This window comes from Podarcis pityusensis, assembly GCF_964106645.2.
Source record: "Podarcis pityusensis genome assembly, chromosome: 13".
Taxonomy (NCBI): Eukaryota; Metazoa; Chordata; class Lepidosauria; order Squamata; family Lacertidae; genus Podarcis; species Podarcis pityusensis.
The window spans coordinates 40486233-40506644 of record NC_138038.1 but is presented as its reverse complement, the minus strand read 5'-3'; the positions used below and the strand labels follow the sequence as shown (position 1 = coordinate 40506644).

At 46.2% G+C, this 20412-nt stretch overlaps 1 protein-coding gene across 2 annotated transcripts in view; it reads left to right on the top strand.

Annotated features, from left to right (window-relative positions):
• The window catches only part of HSD3B7 (hydroxy-delta-5-steroid dehydrogenase, 3 beta- and steroid delta-isomerase 7), a 49155-nt gene that overhangs the window by 20632 nt on the left and 8111 nt on the right, over positions 1–20412 (top strand). For both annotated transcript variants that reach the window (XM_080978917.1, XM_080978916.1), the window contains 2 exons: positions 9184–9348; positions 18054–18197. In XM_080978917.1, coding sequence (XP_080835043.1) covers positions 9189–9348; positions 18054–18197 — 304 coding nt within the window. In that variant the 5' untranslated portion in view covers positions 9184–9188. The remainder of the gene's footprint in view (positions 1–9183; positions 9349–18053; positions 18198–20412) is intronic.

Genomic DNA, 20412 nt, shown 5'->3' with positions numbered 1-20412 from the left:
CTAAGCAGTGTATAAACCTTTCAAAATGAGCAAAATAAAGATGCAACTGTCTCTTCAGGAATAAAAACCAGCCCAAGAACCAAGAGGACTCTTTGCGTTACGACCATTGTATCAATATTGGCTTCTGAAAGGGGGCCTTGTATAGGACTTGGCATCTATTAGACAATACACCAGTGTGTGATATCAGGCCTGTAGTTGCTTTTCACGAGAATTAAAAATGTAAAAGTTTAGTTACTACATAGAAATGCCTTGGTAAAAATTATTGCAAGAGCTGTCTAAGTGGAGACCCAACGGCGTTTTCGCAGTTTCTGAAGGTTTAACTAAAAGGTATTTGCAAATCCTGTGGACCGTAGCCAATATGAATTTCACCACAGGCCGCTCTAATCAAATGATATATGTTTCATCCCTGCCAGAAATTAAATGGATGGCTGCAGCACACTCTACGTGGGCCTGCCTTTCCAAGAGTGTTTGGAAATTTTCAGGTGTTTTGAAATGCAGCTGTTGGCCTCATAAGTGTGGCTCGCTGAGAGGAAAGAAGAACTCGCTCCAATATTGTTCCCAACGTCATTGGTTTCCAGTTAATTTTATTCAGAAGGCTTATAGGCTGCTCTCCAGCAACCTCAATAAAGAATGGTGCTTTAAAAAAGCAGAAATTGCAAAATTCGAAATTTAATACATGGCACGCCACAAGGTGCAAAAGCTCTCATCATATCACTGTAGAAATACAACTGAAATGACCACATCTTGCAGCTTCTCCCCACCTGGGGGAAGGGCTGTAGCTCAGTGGTTGAGCATCCGCTTTTGTGCCCAGAAGGTCCTGGGTTCAATTCACGACATCCCCACGTAGGACTGGGAGGCATTTCCTGGCTGAAATGCTGTAGAGCCACTTCTTGTCAGTATAGATGGTCTCTATCAGTGTAAGACGGTGAGGTGTGCTCCAGCAGAGCCAATGGGTCAGGGATGATGGGAATTGTGGTTGAAACCATTGGGGCAGGGGCACCAGGCTAGGGAAGGCTGACATATTGCTCCCCTGTTTATCCTTGCCAGAACTCCTCCCCATGAATCCCGGAAGGCCATTTTGTCCAAGCCACACTCATTTGCCCTTTATCTGTTGCCCTATCTATCACCACTACAGGCAGCATCTGAGCTTAGGAACTTCCTGCCTCTCGATTTCAGACAGGCGTCTTAACTGTACTCTTTCAGATGCCTGCTTATAGCATTTTTGCTTAAGCCAGCCTATTCAAACGTGTAGGTGCTGATGTGTTTTGATCTCTTTTACTGTTACACACACACACACACACACACACACACACACATATCATAAGCATATGTACAAACACATGCTTTCATTTATTTTAAAATGTTTTTAACTGTGATTTAGTGATAATTTTGATATATTTCTCGTAAACCACTTAAGAGGGTTTTTTTTTAACTACAATCCAGCGCTATATAAATTTTGTTAAATATATGATGTTGGATGCAGGACCTAAATGGAGTTTGTAGATGCCCCTGCAAAGTCCTGTGCGGTGCTTTGCCAGCACCAACAACCAAACAGGCCTGAGATTCCCTGCTGCTTCTCTAGTTAACTGCTTCTCTCTTGCTCAATGGCTACCTCACTAGCTCAGGGGTAGCCAACTTAGCATCTTCCAGATGTTTTTGGAGGACAACGCCCATCATTCCTTGACCATAGGCCACACTGGCTGGAGCTAGTAGTCTAACCACATCTGGAGTGAGAGCACTTTAGCTTCCTTTGATCTTGCTCTTTATACATACAGTGGTACCTCGGGTTAAGAACTTAATTTGTTCTGGAGGTCCATTCTTAACCTGAAACTGTTCTTAACCTGAGGTACCACTTTAGCTAATGGGGCCTCCTGCTGCTGCCGCGCCGCCGGAGCACGATTTCTGTTCTCATCCTGAAGCAAAGTTCTTAAGCCGAGGTGTTATGTACTGAAGTTCTCACCCTGGGCCAGCAGGGGGATACTGTAGATAGTTATGCAAATAAGGGATTGAAAGTGACGTTCAGTGATTGGATAGTTACAGAAAGTGGTTACTGTTGTGTTGTAGTGGAGCTCTATATAAGCAGGCTGGCTGAACCCTTCAGTTCTGTTCTGTTCTGGCTTGTGAATAAACAAGAGCTGTTTGAAGAATCGCTGTGTCGTCTGATATGTTCACCCACAACTTAACACGAGGTACTACTTCCAGGTTAGTGGAGTCTGTAACCTGAAGCGTATGTAATCCGAGGTACCACTGTATTTGGAATTGTAGACTGGACGTGTGGAAGGGGGGGAGCAGGACTGTGTCGTCTGCACCTGCCCCTCTGACGGCTGTGTGCTGACCATCTGCTTCCAGGCATATTCGGTCATGGCATGAAAACCCTGACCGTGCAGGAAATGAGTGGTATTTTTCTGACGGCAACGTGACATTTGTTTCCTTTCCTTCTCATTTCCTTTTGGCTGCCATTTATAGGGGACTCCATTAGCGCTTACCCTCACACGTCAATTCTGAGGATAATTGCTCTTCTACATATGGTAGATCAGAAGGCGATTCAAGTTTGCAGCATGCTAGCTGCTGAATGAATAAGCAGGCGACTGTCTTCTTTCGTCTGATTTTGCTACAAAGGGTTTCCTCCTGGTATTTGCGTCTTTTGATTTTGCCCAGGTACGGTCTTTCAACAGGTTTGATGCTCACACTAATAATTGCATTCAAAGCGTTCTGCAAACCGCAGAGTTATTTATTTATTTTAATGGATTTTAATTACGTCGTGCAGTTTTGTGATAATTTATTGCTTTAGAAATGCATTTGTACTGGCCAGTTCCTTAACTCTTTCGCCTAATTGTTTTGAATTTAGTTGGGGAATATGGGCTTCATTGACTCTTGATTAATCTTTTCTAAATACGTTTGCAGCAGGAGCACATAATATCAGAAACGTAGCAGCACAAATAGCTTTAGAGTTTTTAAAATAAATTGCTAAGAAGTGGTGTTGGCATGTTCTGTAGATTCCCCTGATGAGGACAACGCAAAGTACTGTTAGAGATTTTGGGCTAAACCCTAGAAATTAATAAATGCTAGGATTTGGGGTTCTTTGTGATATGCAGGGAGAATACATACTGCCTGAGAGGATTCCTGGGCTGCCGTATGCAAACCAGTCTTGCTGGCATGAGGGAAGAGCAAGTGTTACAATAGAGAGACATTGAGGGCAGTCAACAACTCCTTGTCCCAGGTAGGACCAGAGACTGGCGATTTGGGAGGTTGCCAGGGTAACTGCTCTGAAGGAGGGCAAGAGGCATCTGGGAAGAAGAAAGGGAGAGATCCATCTTGGGAAGGGTGAAGGAAGGACTGCCTGCGATGCTCTGGGCCATGCTGTAAAATCTGGACCCCCTCCAAGCAGACCGAGGGTGTTAATAATAATAATAATAATAATAATAATAATAATAATAATTCTTTATTTATACCCCGCCCATCTGGCTGGGTTTCCCCAGCCACTCTGGGTGACTTCCAATAAAACACTAAAATACAATAACCTATTAAACATTAAAAGCTTCCCTAAACAGGCGAATAAACCCTATTTCTTAAAGCAGGACGGTCTCCACCGTGTCTTCTATTCTCAAAAGGGACACAGATCCTGTGTTGGTGCCTGAGATCCCATGCACTCTTGCCACGGCTTGGCAGAGAGAGGGGCAGGTGCTGGGCTTTTGCAACAGTACGTTGGGAATGAGTTCTAAAATCCCCTGGTCTTTCAGTATTCTGAGAATGGCCATTGCTATTTTGTTCGGCATCTAGGGTGTCTGTAGACTGTTGGTGTGGGTTTTTTTGTTTTTTGGTGAGAGGGATTACAGTGCATTCCTGGAGATTTAGGGTTAGCAATAAAAGTGGATTGAAGCACTGTGACGTCCAAGGACAGCAAAAACCCGCATTTTAAAAAGGAAACAGACTTTTATCAGTTAGGAAAGTGTCAGGGAAATTCATTGAAAAGTGTAGAGTGAATACAGTGGTACCTCTGGTTAAGAACTTAATTCATTCTGGAGGTCCGTTCTTAACTTGAAACTGTTCTTAACCTGAGGTACCACTTTAGCTAATGGGGCCTCCTGCTGCCGCCGCACGATTTCTGTTCTCATCCTGAAGCAAAGCTCTTAACCCGAGGTACTATTTCTGGGTTAGCGGAGTCTGTAACCTGAACCGTCTGTAACCTGAAGCGTCTGTAACCCGAGGTACCACTGTAAATGAAGGGAAGACGTATTAAACATCATGTAGGCAAATCAAGATGAATGCCCTCTGTGCAATTTTCCTGCAAAGAGATTGCAGCGAATGCTTTATAAAGATTGGGCACAATCTAGCCGTCAAAGCATATACCACGTCTAGCAGTTGTGGCTTCCTCCAAAGGTTCTTGGGAGCTGTAGTTTTTAAGGGTGTGGAGAGTTGTTATAAGAGCTACAGTTCCCAGCACCCTTAACAAACTGCAATTCACAGAATTCTTTGGGGGAAGCCATGTGACTCAAACTCTGGATGATGCTGAATAAATAAGAGCAAATTTTGAATTTGCCTCAGGCAGCAAAAACTCTTGGACCTGCCTTTACGACGGGTGTGATGAGAGTTTTGAAACCCCTGTATCCCTTGCTATTGAAACTGTCACATTGAGCGTATTTCAGTTGAGCTGTGCAGAATGGTTGTACGCCCACCCCAACTCCCTGAGCAGTGGTAATTTGTAAGGAACGAGCTTACTTGGGTTTTGTGTTTCTTTGTAAGAAAAATATCAATGAAGACTTAATGTCATCTTGCAATACTCAGTACAGCCATATCTTGGTTCGCAAACGCCTTGCAAGTCAAATGTTTTGGCTCCCGAATGCCACTAACCCGGAAGTGAGTGTTCTAGTTTGTGGACGTTCTTTGGAACCCGAACGTCTGACGCGGCTTCCGTGGCTTCCGATTGGCTGCAGAAGCTTCCTGCAGCCAATCGGAAGCCACGCCTTGGTTTCCGAACATTTTGGAAGTCGAACTGACTTCCGGAACAGATTCCGTTCGACTTGCAAGCTACCACTGTATAAATGAATCTGTATACGTGTTTGTGTTTTGTGTATGCATGCACACAAACGACCCATTAGCAGAGACAAGCAAGAGACACTCCTACTAGGGAGCGGATCCACTACCCCACATTAGATCCTCAAGGAGGAAGGTGCTCCTTTTCCAAGCCTGCCAAATGCTTTTACTGGAGGAAAGTGGGATGTTTCACCTTTCCCACCCTAACATTTCTGAGAAATCTGTGAATCAAAATTATCCTTCCCGTAATTGGCCTCAACAAAGAAGCAGTGAATGGTCATTGTGGGCCATTAAAAAAAACCACCCACCCACCCTATCAATGTTCTTTTGTGAGATCTCAGACTTTGATCTGCCTTCTCTTTTTAAAGGAAAGCCACTGTGTGAAAGAGCTGGTTCTTGGACAGCAAACCTGCAACAATGCTCTGCTTTTGTGCCGCTTTTCTGAATGAATTTGGCCTTGTTTCCTAGGGGGAAACTTGCAGCAGTCTTGATTTCTGCATCTTTGGCTTGTCAGACTGACTAAGCCTCTGTTCATTTTGAGGGGTGCCTTCTGGAGAGGGGAGCGGGTGGGTCTAAGCTCTCCCCCAACCTGCATATAAGAATGTGACTCATGCAGGTTCCTATATTCACTCGTATGTATGACAACAAGAGACGGTTTTAAACAATTAAAAGGGGCTTGGCATGCAGACCAAAGGCCCGTGTCCCAGGGCTTAAAAAAGGAGAGTGACTCTTTGACTTGTCTGGCAGTGTTTCTATATAAAGTCTGAGTGTATAAAAGGCAGCAAATTGAAACGCTTTTAAAGGCAGTGCCAAGCGCAGGCTCTAAACCTTGTGATTCTCCTTCCATGCTGCACACGCCTTTCCTCTCTCTGCCCCCCCACCCCATGCACACACTAAAATCTGGAATAATTTGCAAATGGGGAATTGCTACATTTTCCATTGGGGGTGGGGGGTAAGGTAATGGCTTTTGTTTAGACCCCTGTTTCACTTGACGGGCAGTATTACAGTTGCAGCATCCCGCGCATGAAACAGACTTTTGATTGTGCAAATGGGACTTCTTCCCTTCTCCCCCTGTGTGTCCCCAAAATCTCCTCTGGAAGGTTGAGGGACCCTCTGGAGCAGATTGTGGGGAGGTGTGGGGTGGCGGGGCAGGGGGAGAAGAGGGAACAGGCCATTACATCTGCCGGTGGGACTCTGAACCTAGCCCATTATAAATCCAACTGATCTTTCTCTTTGAGAGAGTGGTTAGAAATTACAAGCAGGTTTTATTCTAAAGCATTTACTTATCTGCTGGAAGCAGACTTGGAAAGGAGGCTAATGCAGCAATGTCATCTTATCACAGATTTCCTAGTAATTTGCTGTTTGGGGTTGTGAGAAGCTTAATCTGGCTACGCAAGTGTGGCGGCTTTGAGCTGATCTCTCTCTATCTTGCACCTCCCACAGCCAAAGCAAGTTCACTCAAGTCTCACTCCATGACATTGTCTGCTCTTACCACCACTCATTAGGAACGTGACTAGGACCCAGGAATGCTGAATGCCAGGTTCTGTCCACCCCACCCACAAAAAATCATGATTGCATTTTTTTATTTTATTTGGTTTGGTTTTGGTTTTTTGGGCCTTTATGCAGCTATTAACTGAGACCCCATCCACACAGTACTTTTAAAACACCCATTGCTCGGTCCCTGCTCCTGCCAACCTAGCAGTTCGAAAGCACGTCAAAGAGCAAGTAGATAAATAGGTACCGCTCCGGTGGGAAGGTAAATGGCGTTTCTGTGTGCTGCTCTGGTTCGCCAGAAGTGGCTTAGTCATGCTGGCCACATGACCTGGAAGCTGTATGCCGGCTCCCTCAGCCAATAAAGCGAGATGAGCGCCACAACCCCAGAGTCGGTCACGACAGGACCTAATGGTCAGGGGTCCCTTTACCTTTACTTATAGCAGTCATGGCTCCCTCCTCCTCAAGAATCCTGCGAACTTAATTCCCCCCCTCCAAGCTACAATTCCCAGCACCCTTAAAAACTTCAGTTCCCAAGATTCTTTCAGGGGGAAGCCGTGACCGTTAAAGCGTTATAAGAAGGACTTTAAAATGTACTGTGCGGGTTGTGGCCTCGTGCTGGGAATTTAATATTGGAACATTAGTTTGCACATGCACTATACATTTAAAGCTGTATCATGCTACTTTAAACAGCTGTGGCCAAAGAGTTATGGAAGCTGGAGTTTGTTAAGGGAGCTGAGAGTGGCTAGTTAGCAGATCCCTATTCCCCTCACACAACTAAATTCCAGAGTTCCCCGGGGGAAGAGGGATTGCTTGTTAAAGCGCTCTGAGAAACTCGATTTAGAAGGCATCAAACCAGGTGTGACTGGCTGCTTCGGGGGTGTCTCTCAGGCATGTTGAAACAGAAACAGGACACCTTTCCAAATGGTCCATTTGACAGGTGCTGAGATTAATAGGGGACATCTGTAGAAACTCCAGAAGCCCTGCAGCTGATCACTGTCGTAAGGAGGAGGGGGAAGACCCCCCCAATGGAGAGAGCTTGTGCTTATTTCTTCCCTTCCCCTCCAGCATTCCCCGAGTGAGAGATTCCTTAAACCGCTTCCCTTTGGCGTTTTGCAGAACCCTCTTCTTGCTTGTCTGTGATAGATCACCGGGGCAACCGTTTTCCAGACCGATAATTGTGCATCTTGTAGTATAGGGGAAACAACTGGCCTGCTTCACAGTTCAAGCTGAAGTTGAGACGTGCTAAAGCAGAACCGTAAAGGTCATGGCAAGAAGTGGGGATGCAGCTGTAAATACCCTGGATTAGGGACAGGGAACCTTTTTCCAACTGAGGGCTGCATTCTTCCTTCTAGACAGCCTTCCAAAGGGCCACATCTGGTGGCCGGCAGGGCCAGAGGAAAGGAAACTTTACCCTTTTACCTAATTTCCTCACTCCCTCTTGCCCCCCCTCATCCTCCATCAAGAGAAGCAAGAGTCATTGTCAGAGTTCAGGGAGGCAGGCCAGCCAGGTGAAAACCCTCAAGGATGTTGCAAAGCAGGCCAGGGAGGGAGTGTGGCCTCTGGAGAGTCCTGAGGGCCAGAAAGTGAGGTGCTGAGGGCCGCATTGAGGTTCTCCACCCTGTCTTGGGGCCAGGGCCAGGGCATTTAGGGAAAGGGGAGGCCGCCGGCAAAGCTGCGCAGCTCCCCCACTCGCTGAGGCGCCCCTGAGAGGCCAGCGCCCTGGCGCAATGTGCCAGTAAGCCCAATAGGAAAGACTGTTCTGCTTGGGGCCTCTGAACAGGGTTTTTTTGTGTGCCACTGTGGCCGATGGTCTCATGCTCCTCTGTTCTTCAGTCTCCTGCAGGTGCCTCAGTGCATTTGGAAAGGCGCTTCTATTCTGTTTAGCCACTTGGAGGCAGTCCCTAAAAACTGCTCTGCAAACGTCTGCCTTCCTTCTAAGGATCCTGTGCCTACCAATGTCTCCTCTGTCGCTTTTATTTTTGTGTGCTGTCTCTTCTTTCCTTCTCTCCTGCATGTAAGCCTCACTCGACTGACCGTAAGCCTGAGGGCAGTGGGGCCTGTCTCTTTTTTTGCTTTCTGTGTGAAGCCAGGGATGTCAGAAGGCAGCGGCTTCCATCCCAACCTGTCTTTGTCACAACCTCACTTTTTCCATCCTGCCGAAGTTTGGTTTCTGGCAAATCCTGCATCCTTCATCTTGCTGCCTCTCTGTTTAATGTAACTTAGGTAATTATGTGAGTTATGAATCTGAAGCAATTAATGGTGCAGTTATTTCCACGCCGCTCATTTCAGTGTAAGCAAAATGTCAAAACAATAATTGTGTCCCCCCCCCCCCAAGTATTTAATTGCATATTGGCTGCGGACTTTAAAAAAACAATGTGAGCAAATACTGATTGTGTCAATCGGATTGATTTCCGCTCCAGACCTGGGACGAAAACATGGGCAGCAGCAATTTCTTCTTCCCTTTCCATTTGCGATGAAATTCTTTGACGTCCATGTGTGAAGTACCTAGGCCTATTAAGCATTCTAGAAATAGTAGTATCTGAATATGGGGAATCTTAGCTTACAGCTTCTGTTCGCTCGTCCCTTCCAGAACTCTACAGTTCTTTTGTTCCTCTAGACTGAAAGCACATTTTATCCTTTACTCCCTACTCACAGGACAAATGGGGTCATCAAGCAAAAACCAGATCTACCTTGTGACAGGTGGCTGCGGTTTTCTGGGGAAAAATCTGGTCCAGATGCTTCTGAAGGAGGAGCCTGGCCTTGCAGAAGTGCGCGTCTTTGACTTGCACCTCGATGAAAGCATGCGACACCTGGATAGAGGTAAGATGCCCATTCTCCTGGGTCACTCTTTCCTGTTCCTGCAGAGGTGTGGGTGTGGATTCCACTTCCCTGAGGGTCTTGCACAGAATGGGCAAATACATTTTGAGAGAGTCTCCAAAAATCTCTCCAGAGAAATGCCCAACTGGCCGCGTTAAAGGCTATAGGGAAGGATGTCGGGGCGTATCCCCCAACATTTCTCCAATGAAAATAGGGGCATCCTATTCCATAACAGAAAGGGATGCGGGTGGTGCTGTGATCTAAACCACTGAGCCTCTTGGGCTTGCCAATCAGAAGGCCGGCGGTTCAAATCCCCGTGACGGGGTGAGCTTCCATTGCTCGGTACCAGCTCCTGCCAACCTAGCAGTTCAAAAGCACATCAAGTGCAAGTAGATAAATAGGTACCACTCCGGCGGGAAGGTAAACAGTGTTTCCGTGTGTTGCTTTGGCTTCACCAGAAGTGGCTTAGTCATGCTGGCCACTTGACCCGGAAAACTGTCTGTGGAAGCGGACAAACGCCCGCTCTCTCGGCCTGTAAAGCGAGATGAGCGCCGCAACCCCAGAGTCATTCACGACTGGACTTAAATGTCAGGGGTCCCTTTACCTATTCCATAACAACAACAGCAACAGCAGCAGCAGCAACAACAACAACAACAACAACAACAACAACAACAACAACGTTATTTATACCATGCCCATCTGATTGGGTTGCCCCAGTCACTCTGGGTGGTTTCCAAATTATATAAAAACACTAAAAAAACATCTCTATGCAGGACTGCCTTCAGATGACTTCTAAAGGTTGTATAGTTACTTATCTCCTTGGCTTGGGGGGGGTGGTTGCCTAATGCCACACCTTCCAACATTTCTCCGATGAAAATAGGGACAGCCTAAGGAAAAACGGGATCAAATCAGAAACCAGGATGGGTTCTGTAAATCCCGGACTGTCCCTGGAAAACAGGGACGCTTGGAGGGTCTGTCAGTGCGGTCACCCATATCTTGGCATCCCTAAATGCTCACTGCTCCCAAATGCTGGAGAACCCCCAGGTTCCACTGCCCCTGGTATGGCCTGCAATAATATCATTATGATATCAGCATAGCTGCCTCTTGTGTTTTGTTTGCTTACCCCACTTGCATTACTGCTGGTGGGAGGTAATAAGTTCACCACCACTGTCAGTATTTCTAGGAAATTTACATTTGCAGAATTAAAGTGGATTAAAGAGCCCTGGTGCAACAAGTCCACTTTTTTACAATTAAAAACATTTACCTTCTCGTGCTTAAGAAAGCGATGGGGAAAGTCGCTAAGAAGCGTGGGATAAATTATTGGTTAGTGGGAAGGCTTGTAACCACCGCACAAAGAAATTAGGATAAAATCTGACTGTCATATAACCTCCCCACAAACAAATCAGAACAAATGCTCGGTAAAGACTGGACTTGGATACTTGAGATATATATGGTCCCGCCGTATATCTGTGGCTGCAACTTGTTTAGAACTGTTTTCAGTGTTGAATTTTAAAATTGCTGTAACTTGCCCTGGTACATTATGGTGAAGGTCGGTTAACAACAATGACAGCACCTGCTGTATAAGCTCTGTGCAATTAAATATAGATGAATGCTGGAATAAAGTCCTCTGAAGGTGCCCTAAAGGTGAGGTATGAAAGGGACCCATGACGTGTTAGAGCTGGTGTGAACTGAAACTGGCACCATCCCATGCCCCTGCTGTGCTTGCTGGGGCTGATGGGATTTGTAGTTCATCAACATCTGGAGCACCAAAGGTTCTCCACATCTGCTAGCGTGTGGCGGGGACTAAAAAGCTAACTTTCTAAAAAGCCCAACTGTGTTTCTGAAAATCGGTGGAGTTTTGAAACAGTTATCTTCTTTAGAAGTCCTTGGCTTCTAAGGCAGGTTTCCCAGTTGAGCCCCAGCTTAACATTTATTTCCCTGGTTATATAAACAGGAGGCTGAAATATTTTCCATCTTGGCAACCTTTGTCCACCTGAGAGAGTTTCACAGAAACCAGCCCATGTAGCGCTAAGTTTTATTCATTTTTCTTGGACGGTAACCCTCCCCCCCGCCCCGGTGTCTAAAAGGACTCATATGTTTCAAGGTCTGAAGGTGTGTGACCTTTAAAAACACATTTTCCCCTCCAAGTAAAAAATGAGTAGTCTCCACAAGAATGTTGGAACTTAGCAGCTAGAAACCCTAGGAATGTGGATGGCAGCCAACAGCACAATAAGTCTGTCTCTTTTTTTTCAGTCCTTGGCGTCTAATTCACATGTTGCAGAGCAGTCTTATGTTTGGTTGCTTGGCAATCAAATCCTAGTGTTCAATGAGCCTTACTCATGAGTAAGGATGGCCTGGTGAAACATGGGACCAATGCACCTTTAATTGTTGTTGTTGCTGTTGTTTTACACAGCTGTTAAAGGTCTGCTTTTGCATCTCTCTACCCAAGCGTGTTCTAAAAGGTTGCAGCTCCATCTGTGAATGTTTTTACACCTTGGTGTTACAGTACTGGGTTAACTGCAGCTGAGTTTGGGAGGATGCAGAACACAAACATAGATGGCGGGGGGGGGGGCGGAGGAGAGAGAAGAAGAATTGCTCATCTTTACTCGATTAAAAAAAAAAAATGTCCCGCCTTTCAAATTTAAAAGTTTAAAAGTTAGCTTACAAAAAAAGAAAGAAAAGAAAAGAAAAGAAAAGAAAAGAAAAGAAAAGAAAAGAAAAGAAAAGAAAAGAAGAAGCTTTGGTTAAAAACAAATAGCCTTTGTAAGATAGAGCTAAACATAAAGCAGCCTTAATTTAAACTATCCTGGGAATCTGAATGAAGGTATTGATTGATTGATGACAATTTGTATACATTGTTTAAATTCAAAACAAAAACTCTTTACAACTTTAAAACAAAGCCTTTTACAACTTAGGCTAAATGCAACTAGATAAAATGCCAGAAATTTATACATTCCATAAAACACAATCAACAACTAAACAGAGCATCTTTTTTTTTAGTATCAAACATTACATGCGAAAACACAAGGAAAATTCATTGAAAACATAGCAGGTCGACTAAACAAAATATCCTCCAAGCATCAGGAAAGTGAAATACTATGCATGAAAACCAACTAAAAAGTATAAATTCCACCCTTTTAAAGGGTTGGTGTATCGCTCCCTAAAATAGGGACCCTTGACTCTCCTCATGGTGCTGGACTGCAGCTCCCATCTTCCCCGACCATTGGGCATGCTGGCTCAGCCTGCTGGGAGTTGGGAGTCCCCAACGACACGAAGAGGGCTAACTTTTCCCTGCTATAATAAGTTAAAGCAACCAGTTTGGAAATAAAGAAAGGTCCTGAGTCAGGAAGCTGCATCTTTTGTACCCCTCTGGAAATCCTTTTGTGGGTGCGAGCAATTGTCACGTAAGGAAGGGAAAGTTCCTGAGAGCAAAATGGAGGCGATGCTCTGAGATGCTACAACTTGCGGGTAACAGCATCCAGCCCGTGAGTAGTTCTCTCCCTGGAACAACCGGCCAGGAAGCCAGCCAACATGTGGCGAGAAAATGTGCCTGTGCGGTTCTCGGGGAGGAAGCTTTGGAGGGCAGGATAGGGCCACCATAACACTCTGTTCCCTCACGTTGATTCAACTGGTACAGGCCCATTTTCCTCATGTGTGGTGCGCAGCTCGCTGTTGACCTTCAAAGCTGTTCCCTGCAAGATGCAGAGGGTGTGGTGGCGATGGTTTATTCCCAGGAAAGCCACCCTCCCAACCCCCCAAAAATGAGGGGTTTTGTTGGCAGGGTTCAAGAAGACCACACCCACACATGGAAGTGTTTTTTTCCGAGCATGGACCTCCATGCGAGAGCGTGCTCCCATTCCCGCTGTTGGGCTGTGCAGCGAATGGTACAGAGCCAGCCTTGGCTGTGGAGGAGCAGATGATCCAAACGCCGTCCACTCCAGCTGGTTGCAATTCACTCTCTTTGCCTCGTGCCTGGCCCGTGTCCTTTGGCGGAGCTTGCGTGCGCTGCCAAAATCTCTTTGCAAATAGCACTCAGTAGCAAGCAGCAGGGCAAAAACAGGAATCTGAGAAACAAGAATTGAGAAGCGGGAGAGGGGGTGGGGTGAGGTGGAGGGAAGGAAGGGCTTGCCTGGGGATTTTTCCCCGAGAGAAGCCCAGTAGCAACCTCGGCCTCATATCCTTCTGGGTCCAAGGTCTCTTCTGTGTTGGTTTCAGTCCAGCGTAAACAAGGCCTGACCTTGAAAGCACATCTGATTTGATTTGAGGAAGCAACGAGACAATGAAGTTTCACCGGTTTCTAGCGGCAAGGATGCAGTTTGACCAAGGGAAGGAGGTGTTTTGGGGAGAAGAAAAGAGGCTAGCTTCAGAGCCAAGGGCATGTTTTGCCAATAGTTAATACAAGCAAAATGTCCCTCCTGATGAGGTGTGGGCAGTGGGAGGCAACACCAAAAGTTGGTGAAGTTGCATGGTCTTGCTTCTCTGCTTTGGCAGGCTCATTGTGGCAGGGAGTCCCAACACCTCCCTGGTGGTGAGCCCCATCTGCCTTCTTCCAAGCAGATTGCTGCTTATTATACCGGTAAAAAGTGGTCTTGCTAATGTGAAGGGGATGGGGGGCGGCGGAATCGTCTAAGGCCATTCGCAAGGCCTCTGCAGGGAGAAAATGTGAGTTTCCGTGGATGTCAACAAAGCTAGAGGTCGTTTATGGTACGTGAAAGTGATAGGAATAAAGAGGAGACTTCTGTGAACATGTGCAAGTGTTTATTTCCCTTTCCCGCTAAGGCCCCATCTGCACTATTCATTTCAAAGCAGTGTCATCCCACTTTAAACAGTTGTGGCTTCCCCCAAACAATCTTGGGAACTGTAGTTTGTTAAGGGTGCTGATAGTTGTTTGGAGGCCCACAGTTACAGTTCTTTTGAATTCCTTGACAAAAGGGGTTAATTGTTAAGCCGCTCTGGGAATTGTCACTCTCTGAGGGGAACGCTTCGGCACCCTTAACAAACTACAACTCTCAGCACTACAGTTCCCAGGGTTCTTTGTTGGGAAGCCATGACTATTGACAGTGTCATGATGCTACCTTGAATGTGTAGTGCAGCTGGGGCCTAAGAGATGCTTCATGTGCCACATTTTTCTCTTTATCGGAAAGAAAAAAGCTAGGGTGTATTTGATATATGCTGTGGATTAGCAACTGGGAATCCTTGGGCCAAATCTGGCCTTCTGCCAATTTAGAGGGGAAAGGGCTAGAAAGAAAGTGGTACCTTGCAAGAATATTAATTCGCAAGCAGCTAATTTAAGTAATAGGGGCTGAGGCATTTCCCATTGCCAGGAACTACTCCTCGCTCCAGTCTTTGTGACCAGGACTGAGTGAGGAGGGAGTGAACCAGTGCCACAACTTTTGCTTTGCTCAAGAAGCCAGTGCGGAACATGGATATTTGTTCCTGCAATGAAACAAACGCTTCACCGTGTGTGGAATTGTCTTGGTATATAGGAGACGTTTCGTCACATGAGGAGCCAATGCCCGCAATCCTGGGGGCCAGGAAATAGCCTGAGAAGCGGCTTTGATGCTGCTAATGCAAAGCAGGCTTCGGCCTGGTGGTTGCCAGGGTGGGCAACAACTTAGGAGCTCAGCTGGAGCCACTCGGAGTGCTTTCTCCTCCTAAAAATAAAATAAGAATAAAAAGAGTTGGGTATAAATAAATAACTGGGAAGGGTGAGAATATGACTCTAGTCCCTTCCCGGATGCCTCCTGGTGACCTCTCCTTGGTAATGGCTCTTTCAAGTTCCAGAGAACTGAGTTTCCAGCACCACATTTAGAAGGGAAAATGATTTTGACAGCCAGCTAAGTGACAGGCGGCCAGAAAGCATCTGGGCAGGAAGAAGCGGAGAAGCGGGAAACTGCCTCCTGTCAAGGCCTCACATGACGTAAAGGGAGGCAGACAGGAGTGAACTGCAAGGCCCCAAGGTCCCTGGGTGAGTGGGCAAGCAGGTTGATGGGGACAGGAAGGGCGACGGGTGCCCTGGCCATTCATTCCTGGCAGGTGTTTCGCAGCAGATGCCATCATGGCAGGATTTCCTGAGAGGGTTTCCTGCCTATGAAATGCAGGAGAGAAAGAGAGGGAGGCACTTGGTGAACTTGGTGTAACCCATTAGATCCCGTTCCTTCCTGTTCTCCCTGCCTGCCACGTCTCTCAGACCTGTTGTGAGGCTTCAAAAATTATCACGGATAAAACCAGCTGCCCAGGAAAGAACACCAAAGTTCGCTTTCCATCCCGTGGTGGTTAGCCTGAGAAGCAAGTGGGTCTTGAAGGTGACAATAGCCATAATAGCTGTTGCATTTAAGATATAATGTCACCGCACATGGCATACACCGCAAGTGTCTTGGCAAAACCAGGACATCCCATTTTTTTCTTGCAAGAGAACGGTGGCTGCCCTCTAACTGGAACAGCTTTTCCAGAAAGATGAGTTGGCTCATGTACAGCATCAGATTTCTTTGTGAAACTGTTCTCATCTGTCTTCTTATATTCATTTATTTTTTAAATTGTTCTACACTGCTAGGATATTTGCTAATGTTTGGTGGTCTGTCAATTTTCCAAATAAAATTCTTGTCTGGTATGTCCTCTAAGCTTTCTGTGACAAGCCCCATCCACATGTCCCTTCAGTGTGACCAAGGCTGTCCTTGTGGCATTTTAAAAAACTGCTCCTAAAACTAGACAAAAGAAAAGTGGTTGTGAGAGGGGCCGATGGCTCAAACAACACTGTTTCTTGTTCCAAGGAAAACTTGACAAAACAACATTAAGCTCAGGATGTTTTTGTAATCTCTTGTCACGTTTGCTTATATGATGACCTTGCTGTGCTGAAACAAAGGGAGAGGCAGAAGTGTTTCAAACAATACCTTATTATCTTAGTGCTAATCCAATTGTGGGGCCGATTGGCTAACAGCTGTGACATCAAGAACACCTCCCCCTCCCCCTATATATATATTTTAAAACCTCCCTTCTTTTTATTTTAAATGTATAAGGCCGCACGTATTATGCAATGCTTTTTGTGTGTGAAAGCAAAAGTAAAGAATGCCTGAGGTGTGCAAGGAAGGTAGTTTGGTGGCTAACTTAACTTTTGGATCCTTAAGAAGGCATAACTCTGATGCAAATTGTAAAGCCAGCAAGAAGTTGATCTTATGCCATGCTTGACTTTGACTTCCTGTTGAAATGTTGAAGATTTTCTTCACTCAATAGGTGGGCACAGTAAGTAAAGAAGTGGAATATGCCCCACGTTATGGGGCAGCTAAATATGGGCCTTGGGGGTGTTGTTTCTAGAACGTTTACCCTTCTGGGTGTCCAAGTGCAGAGGAGACCTTTTGAGCTGAGGGTGGGTCTGCAATTTCTTGCATTTTCTCTTCTCCGCGTTATTCTCTCTAGGAAACGTGGGGCAGCAGAGAATGGTGCCAAGTGGTGACAGTGTGGTTTCTAACCCACCCCCCAGCTTTGCCTGGACAAAAGACAGTGCTATTTCTAGGAAGGGGTGGGGAGAAATTAGATTCAGCTTGCATTTAAAGGCAAAACTGCTTAATTCACACTTTCTAAAACAATGTGCAAACCGAAGCACAGCCACCGCTTGAAATTCACACATCTCCGAATTTTGCAGTGCAGTTTTCCAGCCAAGTAATGTGTACAAATATGTAGATGTTAAGGTACACATATATTAATCAGAAAGACATGCAAAATGCATTATGTTAGGGGAAGTTGCTTTACAAAGATGTGTATATTATTCCATACCAAAGGGGTATATTAGGAGGCTTTAGTTGTCTGTCTCGGGAGACAATGGAGGAGTGCGTCTTGGGGGCTGAGAAGATAGCAATAAAAACACTGTTTAGTTTTCATGAGGACTTAAATAATAAATATGTCCACAAACCAATGTGGGAATGTGGAGAGCTACGGTAAGCACCAAGATGTGGAAAATGAGAAAGAGAAACAGAAATTAACTCATCCGCCTAACCCTCTTTCTGGGATGAGGCATTTAATTATATAACCAGGTATTTGGCTTTGTTCTTTCTCAACAGCCTGCCGTAGAAGTGTGTGGTGCTTATCACTCATAAGGAAGATTCTCCTAAGTTGTTTCGACTCATTCAGTATTCAGGAATGCCTCGGTATTGCCACAGGGCGGAAGTGGGAAGGTTTGCCATCAGCACACAACTGAATCCCCTCCTGAATTCAGTGATGCAAATCAAAATAGAAATTTGCCCAAAGGCAAATTGCTGAAACACATCGCTGTTTCCAAGCTCCGGTTTTGCTTCCAATGATATGCTTTGCGTGTGTAGAAGATCCAGGTTCGGTCCCTGTAGCCTCTAGGCAGCCCACGATGTTTCTATCTGGGGTGTGCATAAGGACAGCTATGGCTCTCAATGATTTTCCAATCGTTCGTATGGGCAGGGCTAGGAGCACAAAGTTCTGCAGGGTCCCTGATGCCACCTTGCTTCTCCTCCCTCTGTTGGGGGCAGGGAGGATGATGAGAAGGGGAGAGACGTGGACCTGTTTGTGTTTAGTATGTTCTTTCCTAATGAAGAAACCAAGGTAGACTTGATTACATGGGTTTTTTTGGTTGATGGATTTGTCCCTGGTTCCCTGCTACCGCCTTTTCTCTCTGACCCAGGTAGCAACCGAAAGTCACCTCTCTCTATCTCTCTCTCTCTCTCTTCTCGTTCTCAAAAACGAAGTGACTCTGATCCAGGGCGACATCAGCAACCTGGAGGATGTGAAGGCAGCCATGAAAGGAGCCCACCTGGTCATCCACACTGCCAGCCTGGTGGATGTTTGGGGCAGAGTCTCACCTGAAAAGATCACTGCGGTCAACGTTCAAGGTAGGAATTGAAAGACTACCCATTCAGCCTCTTTCCTCCATGGTCCAGAGGAAGTCACCCTGCACATTAGAGGACCAAGGAGAGCACCACAACGGCCTGGTTCACACATAATGCTAAGCCATGGTTTGTTTCACAAATCATGAGTTAACCGTGAGTTTGTCAAACAAACCATGGCTTGTTTCTCCAACATTTGTTTTGTTCTTGTCTTGTGGAGTTTAGTGAGTGTCCAGGGTGACTTCAACAAACCATGGCTAAGGGAATGGTGCTGGGTTTCCATATAACGCCAGGCTGTAGTTATAGCAAAACAAGCCATGGTTTCAGATTGTGGTTTGCTGGCAACAAGGAAACCATAGGTAAGCTTCTGGCAGGGTTTCCACATAATAATAAGCCATGCTGTAATAAACAGTCTCATAAACCATGGTTTAGTGTTATGAGGCAAGCAAGATGGGCAAAGCTACTTGTCAGAAAGGTGGCTGGGGAGGTTGCTCAAGCCAGTGAACCAGGCCACGTTCCAGAGGAAGGCCTTCATTTCCAAACCAAGAGGTGCTGGGGCCAAGCATACCACAATGTATTGTCATCCAGCCTTGACCTGACACGGCAGGGCTCTTCTTACCCTCTTATGTTACCAAGGAAAGGTCTGGATTTTTAAGAATCGCTTGATGGGAAGTGCTAATATTTCAGCCTGTCTTTCTAGAAGATAAAAGCCAAATATTTTGAAGGGAGCAACGCCAGCTTTTGCCAAGTTAATAAATCTGTTTTTCAGGAGGCTGGCGGGGGTGGTTGAAGACTGTTCTGTGAAAAACGTAATAAGAATTGCTAAATAAAATTGCAATGGAAAGGAAAATATTACAACTGGGAAATTAGCCTTGCTGTATACAGAAGGAAAACAGAAAGATTTCTCTGAAACAGTGCTGTTAAGCCTTTCCAAGAACTAGCTGGCTAATTCCTCTAAAGTAGGCTTGGGAGACCCTGTGGCTCTCCAGCAGTTGCTGGACTCCAACTCCCATCAGCCTCAGCTAGCCTGGCCAATAGACAGGAATGCTGGTAGTTGGAGTCCAGCAATACATGCCAGGCTTGCAGGTTCCCCAGCCTTGCCCTAAAGCAGGGTTTCCCAAATGTGGGTCTTCAGCTGTTTTTGGACTACAACTCCCATCATCCCTAGCTAGCAGGACCAGTGGTCAAGGATGAGTGTTTCCAGGTTCAGGAAGCCACTATCTCATGTGGGTCTCCTGCCCCACATCCCGGAGGCTGAAGAACAGACTCTGGTTACTTAAGGGGAGAGGCAGTTTCCCTCTGTGTATGCTCAGATACCCTCTTACCATTATTGCAGCTTCATCTTTTTTCAGAGGCTGAGCCCTGGCGCCACAGGCAGGGGATCAAGCCTAGCTGGGAAGCATGGCCTGTGAGGTTAAATCCTGTGTTGGCTATGCACACCCATTCCCAACAGGGAACATGGGCATGTAGCCAAGGCAGCAGGATTATACTCCCCGCTTGTCAGGGGGGTTAAATCCTTCTGGGAGCAAGATTTAATCCTCACCCATCAGCTGCTCATCAGGCGTTAAATCCTGGATTGAGGAAGGGGTTCACATGGCAATCCCTGCTAAAACCAAGGTTCCCCTCCACACACCCCCACCTTGGTCTGACTTGATAGAAGGCAGAATCCCATGTCCTTCCCTCTCATCTCTGTGGCAACTGGGTGGTACATGAGCAGGTCAGCGCCTGAGCTGAGATGCTCCTTCCATTTCCCCCCCTTTGGCTTTACATCAGATGCTCCTGGCTGAGGGCGTCTGGAAAGGAAACAACAGGAATGGATTGCCATGTTTTTTAAAGCACCATCACTCATCCTTTCCTTCTGGCAGCCTAAGAGGAAAAGCTGTGTCCTGTCCTGTCAGACCGTCCTATTCCACCAAACTTTAATAGCTGGTTCTGACTCCATGGCCCAAAAGTGGTTCCATTTGGGGTGGAGTGTTTGTTTGTTTGTTTCTTTGGGAAAGGGCTTTGAGGTTTTTGGGGGAAACTCCCTGTCGGTTACTGATGTAAAACCGACCAAGGCAGAGATGAGTCAGGAACAAGGATAATAACGTCCATGTGTGGGCATTCCTTTTAATTTATGAACGTCCGCTGCATTTGCCAGGGCGTAAAGAGGCCGGCAGGGAGGGCCTGTGAGGTCTGGGATGAAATTCCTGCCACTACATGAGATGCAAAGGCCCAAGTA